The sequence below is a fragment of the Perca flavescens genome, chromosome 11 (assembly GCF_004354835.1).
Source record: "Perca flavescens isolate YP-PL-M2 chromosome 11, PFLA_1.0, whole genome shotgun sequence".
Classification (NCBI taxonomy): domain Eukaryota; kingdom Metazoa; phylum Chordata; class Actinopteri; order Perciformes; family Percidae; genus Perca; species Perca flavescens.
Window position 1 is genome coordinate 4,252,966 of NC_041341.1, and position 5,000 is coordinate 4,257,965.

Consider the following 5,000-nt stretch of genomic DNA (forward strand, 5'->3'; position numbering starts at 1 on the left):
ATATATATATATATATATATATATATATAGATAGATTATATCTATCTATCTATCTATCAAGTATATCTATCTATAGATATATCTATCTATCTATTTTATCTATCTATTCTTATATATTTTTCATATACATACATATTTACACAAACACACACACGGTGTTTGCAAGAATCTGAGGCACATGTCTCAGGTGACCCACAATTAAATAAGTATTCTGCAGAATTTATTCTTTTGAAAATCCCAAAAATCTTCCACTATCCAAATAATATTTCTAGAATATTTGTAATAAAAAAAAATCAAATCCTGACAAATGGATAGTATTGTGTATTTTTGTTTCCTCTATGGTGATTTTTTGATTGATCTGATTCTTTCCCCAGAATTAATTTTTCATATATTTGCTTACCAATGATTTACCCAAATATGTTCTGTGTCTACGGTACCGGTGTTTGCAGGGAAACAGCAGAATCAGAAAAGCAGAAGATCCAGGTTATGTTCTTCTTTACGAAGTAAATAAACGGCAGACGGACATGTGATGTCATTCTTCTTAGAAAATCCCAATAATCAATACTATCCAAACTCAATATTTCTAGAATATTTCTAATATGTTGAAAAAATCAAATCCTGACAAAAGCATATCATCCTAGCCCAGATATTTGCCGTGTTTCCTCTATGGTGATTTTGTAGTGGCGGCCCACCATGGCAAAATTTCTGCCGCCACGGTATCAGAAATAGTGTTGTCCAAAAAAATGTAGTCACTGTTGCCTTTTTAATGATCCTAAGGTCTATATAAATAATGCACATATAATGGGGCCACTCAGGTCTATATTTAACTTCAGATACAGTATTAGAACTATTCAGAGGTTATTGACTTCAGATACAGATACAGTAGGGGACCACTAAGGTCTATATAAAAGAGACTTCAGATACAGTATTAGGGGACCACTAAGGTCTATATAAAAGAGACTTCAGATACAGTATTAGGGGACCACTAAGGTCTATATAAAAGAGACTTCAGATACAGTATTAGAGGACCACTAAGGTCTATATAAAAGAGACTTCAGATACAGTATTAGGGGACCACTAAGGTCTATATAAAAGAGACTTCAGATACAGTATTAGGGGACCACTAAGGTCTATATAAAAGAGACTTCAGATACAGTATTAGGGGACCACTAAGGTCTATATAAAAGAGACTTCAGATACAGTATTAGGGGACCACTAAGGTCTATATAAAAGAGACTTCAGATACAGTATTAGGGGACCATTAAGGTCTATATAAAATAGACTTCAGATACAGTATTAGGGGACCACTAAGGTCTATATAAAAGAGAATCATTCTATACTTTGGGTTTTAGTTTCCCTATGAAGAATTTCTTGTAAAATTCATTGTGTAGAGCTGTTGTAGATGTTGAGGGCCCAATAGTTCCTCAAAAAATACAGCTCAATTACAACTGAAATATGCCTGACTGTGTGTGAATAGAGGTAAATAAATATATTTGTTTGTGTTGCAGTTAATTGTCAGTTCCGTTTCATACGTATAATAATAATATAATAATATTGTTGTTCGGACAGACCTGCCCCCACTGCAAAAAAAAAAAAAATCTGTATTAAAGAGCCCATATTCTGCTCATTTTCAGGTTCATAATTGTATTTTGAGGTTGTACCAGAATAGGTTTACATGGTTAAATTATCAAAAAACACCATATTTTAGTTGTACTGCACATTGCTGCAGCTCCTCTTTTCACCCTGTGTTCAGGTCTCTGTTTTAGCTACAGAGTGAGACCTCTTCTCTTCTTCTTCTGTACTATCTTTGATTGCACTCGCACATGCTCAGTAGCTCAGATGTAGATCATGTCAGCTAGCTCCATAGACAGTAAAAGAAACTTCAGTCAGTTCCAAGGCAGGATCAGCTGGGAGACTTCTTCTAAACCAGGGAGCACATGGAAGTAGTTCTTTTGGTAGATTATGGTGAACTAGTGTGTGTTGTAGCAGTGCTTTGCTATTGAGATGGAGGTAGCATGTTAGCGTTAGCATGCTAACGGTTGCGGTTAGCCCCCTGGTTTCGGCTACGTAGAAAGCCGTGCAGATGTAGACCAGCTCACCAGGAGACTGAAGGCAGGACACATTCAGAAACCGGATCTTACTCAAGTCTGTATGCGTGTGGAAGCAACGGAGACACAAAATAATACCCCCAAAATCGCCAGAAAAAGTGTTTTTTTTTTTCATAATATGGGCACTTTAAGGTACTTACGTGTGGGTAGAACTCCATGAGGATGAGGAACTCGGGCCGCCCGTCGGATGCCGGCCTCTCGCCGGCGCCCAGGAAGCGAGCGATGTTGTCGTGCTGCTGCAGCAGCGGCACGCGGTAGATGGAGCGCTCGTTGGCGTAGTTACGCCGGTCGGCCGAGCTGAAGACTTTCACGGCAACGCAGCGCTCGTTGAGGAAGCCGCGAAACACCGAGCCGTAACGACCCCGACCAATCAGCTGCCAGGAGGAAGGAGGGGGGGGGGGCGTTAGAGAGACGGGCTCGTCTGGCGATCCTCGCGGTTCAATTATATATGTACGTATGGTATATATTTATTAAGTATTTAAAATAACACTGAGATGACAGTGTGTTGTGAATAGGGAGCTTTAGAACTATTAACATATAAATTAGAGTGTGTGTGTGTGTGTTTTGTCTGTGTGTGTGTGTGTGTGTGTGTGTGTGTGTGTGTGTGTGTGTGTGTGTGTGTGTGTGTGTGTGTGTGTGTGTGTGTGTGTGTGTGTGTGTGTGTGTGTGTGTGTGTGTGTCTCTGTGTGTGTGTGTGTGTGTGTGTGTGTGTGCTTGTGTGTGTGTGTGTGTGTTGTCTGTGTGTGTGTGTGTGTGTGTGTGTGTGTGTGTGTGTGTGTGTGTGTGTGTGTGTGTGTGTGTGTGTGTGTCTGTGTGTGTGTGTGTGTGTGTGTGTGTGTGTGTGTGTGTGTGTGTGTGTGTCTGTGTGTGTGTGTGTGTGTGTGTGTGTGTGCTTGTGTGTGTGTGTGTGTGTGCTTGTGTGTGTGTGTGTGTGTGTGTGTGTGTGTCTGTGTGTGTGTGTGTGTGTGTGTGTGTGTGTGTGTCTGTGTCTGTGTGTGTGTGTGTGTGTGTGTGTGTGTGTGTGTGTGTGTGTGTGTGTGTCTGTCTGTGTGTGACTGTGTGTGTGTGTGTGTGTGTGTGTGTGTGTGTGTGTGTGTGTGTGTGTGTGTACCTCCAGTAGTTTGAGATGATCCAGGTCGACAGCAGTGTTACTGTTTGCTGCCTCCATCACATCCAGAGCCGAAAGACTCTGTTTCTGCTTCCCTGAATACAGCAAGACAACAAATACACTGTTTAGTATTATTAATATTAATCTCATGTGTCTCGTGTGTGTGTGTGTGTGTGTGTGTGTGTGTACCTTTCATCATGCGGTATCCCAGGAACAAAGCAACAACGGCAACAGCCGCTATAGCGACAGTTACCAGGGTGATGAGCGCCGTCTCCTCCCGTCGCAGCGGCTGGGGATCTGTGTAGCAAATAGACTTACAGGGTAGTTTAAACCTGGACTCTATTTCCTCTTATGTTTGTGACTGATGTGAACAACAATCTGTAAAACTGGTCCAGTATTAAACCAGAACCGAGCTGTAACGTAACCCTACAGGACTAATGTTCAGCAGCAGTTAGAGTCACTAAAAGTTCTGTTGTTGCTGCTGACAGACTCACATTATTATTCTAAGTGTCTGACAACATTATGGGATGGATCCCTACAGAGATAGACCTTTTAGTTAAAGAGTAAGATCCTTTTAGTTTAACATCAAACAGCCCCGAAATCCCCATCACCAAACTCCACCAGACTCCATGTAAATAATCAGGACTTTTAGCGTGTATAGAGCCAGCATATCTCCACCAGACTCCATGTAAATAATCAGGACTTTTAGCGTGTATAGAGCCAGCATATCTCCACCAGACTCCATGTAAATAATCAGGACTTTTAGTGTGTATAGAGTCAGCATATCTCCACCAGACTCCATGTAAATAATCAGGACTTTTAGCGTGTATAGAGCCAGCATATCTCCACCAGACTCCAAGTAAATAATCAGGACTTTTAGCGTGTATAGAGCCAGCATATCTCCACATGTAAATGGGTGAATTAAGGTTTTTTTTCAACCAAACCAGAGTGGTGATTGTTGGAACAGTGGAAAAATGAACCAAGATGGCTTTTGGTAGTTTTATTTAGTTTCTGTCCACTTTGAATGAAGTGTGTTTTCCGATAATAAAAGTCCTGATTATTTACATGGAGTCTGGTGGAGATATGCTGGCTCTATACACGCTAAAAGTCCTGATTATTTACATAGAGTCTGGTGGAGATATGCTGGCTCTATACACGCTAAAAGTCCTGATTATTTACATGGAGTCTGGTGGAGATATGCTGGCTCTATACACGCTAAAAGTCCTGATTATTTACATGGAGTCTGGTGGAGATATGCTGGCTCTATACATGCTAAAAGTCCTGATTATTTACATGGAGTCTGGTGGAGATATGCTGGCTCTATACACGCTTAAAAGTCCTGATTATTTACATGGAGTCTGGTGGAGATATGCTGGCTCTATACACGCTAAAAGTCCTGATTATTTACATAGAGTCTGGTGGAGATATGCTGGCTCTATACACGCTAAAAGTCCTGATTATTTACATGGAGTCTGGTGGAGATATGCTGGCTCTATACACGCTAAAAGTCCTGATTATTTACATGGAGTCTGGTGGAGATATGCTGGCTCTATACACACTAAAAGTCCTGATTATTTACATGGAGTCTGGTGGAGATATGCTGGCTCTATACACGCTAAAAGTCCTGATTATTTACATGGAGTCTGGTGGAGATATGCTGGCTCTATACACGCTAAAAGTCCTGATTATTTACATGGAGTCTGGTGGAGATATGCTGGCTCTATACACACTAAAAGTCCTGATTATTTACATGGAGTCTGGTGGAGATATGCTGGCTCTATACA

The 5,000-nt window shown here is 41.0% G+C and overlaps 1 protein-coding gene across 1 annotated transcript in view; it reads right to left on the reverse strand.

Annotated features, from left to right (window-relative positions):
- The window catches only part of LOC114564284 (bone morphogenetic protein receptor type-2), a gene marked incomplete at its 3' end in the record, with an annotated part of 34,793 nt that overhangs the window by 15,144 nt on the left and 14,649 nt on the right, over positions 1–5,000 (reverse strand). Inside the window, exons 5-7 of the mRNA XM_028591540.1 lie at positions 3,406–3,505; positions 3,220–3,311; positions 2,249–2,482 (exon numbers count right to left, since the gene is read on the reverse strand). Coding sequence (XP_028447341.1) covers positions 2,249–2,482; positions 3,220–3,311; positions 3,406–3,505 — 426 coding nt within the window. The remainder of the gene's footprint in view (positions 1–2,248; positions 2,483–3,219; positions 3,312–3,405; positions 3,506–5,000) is intronic.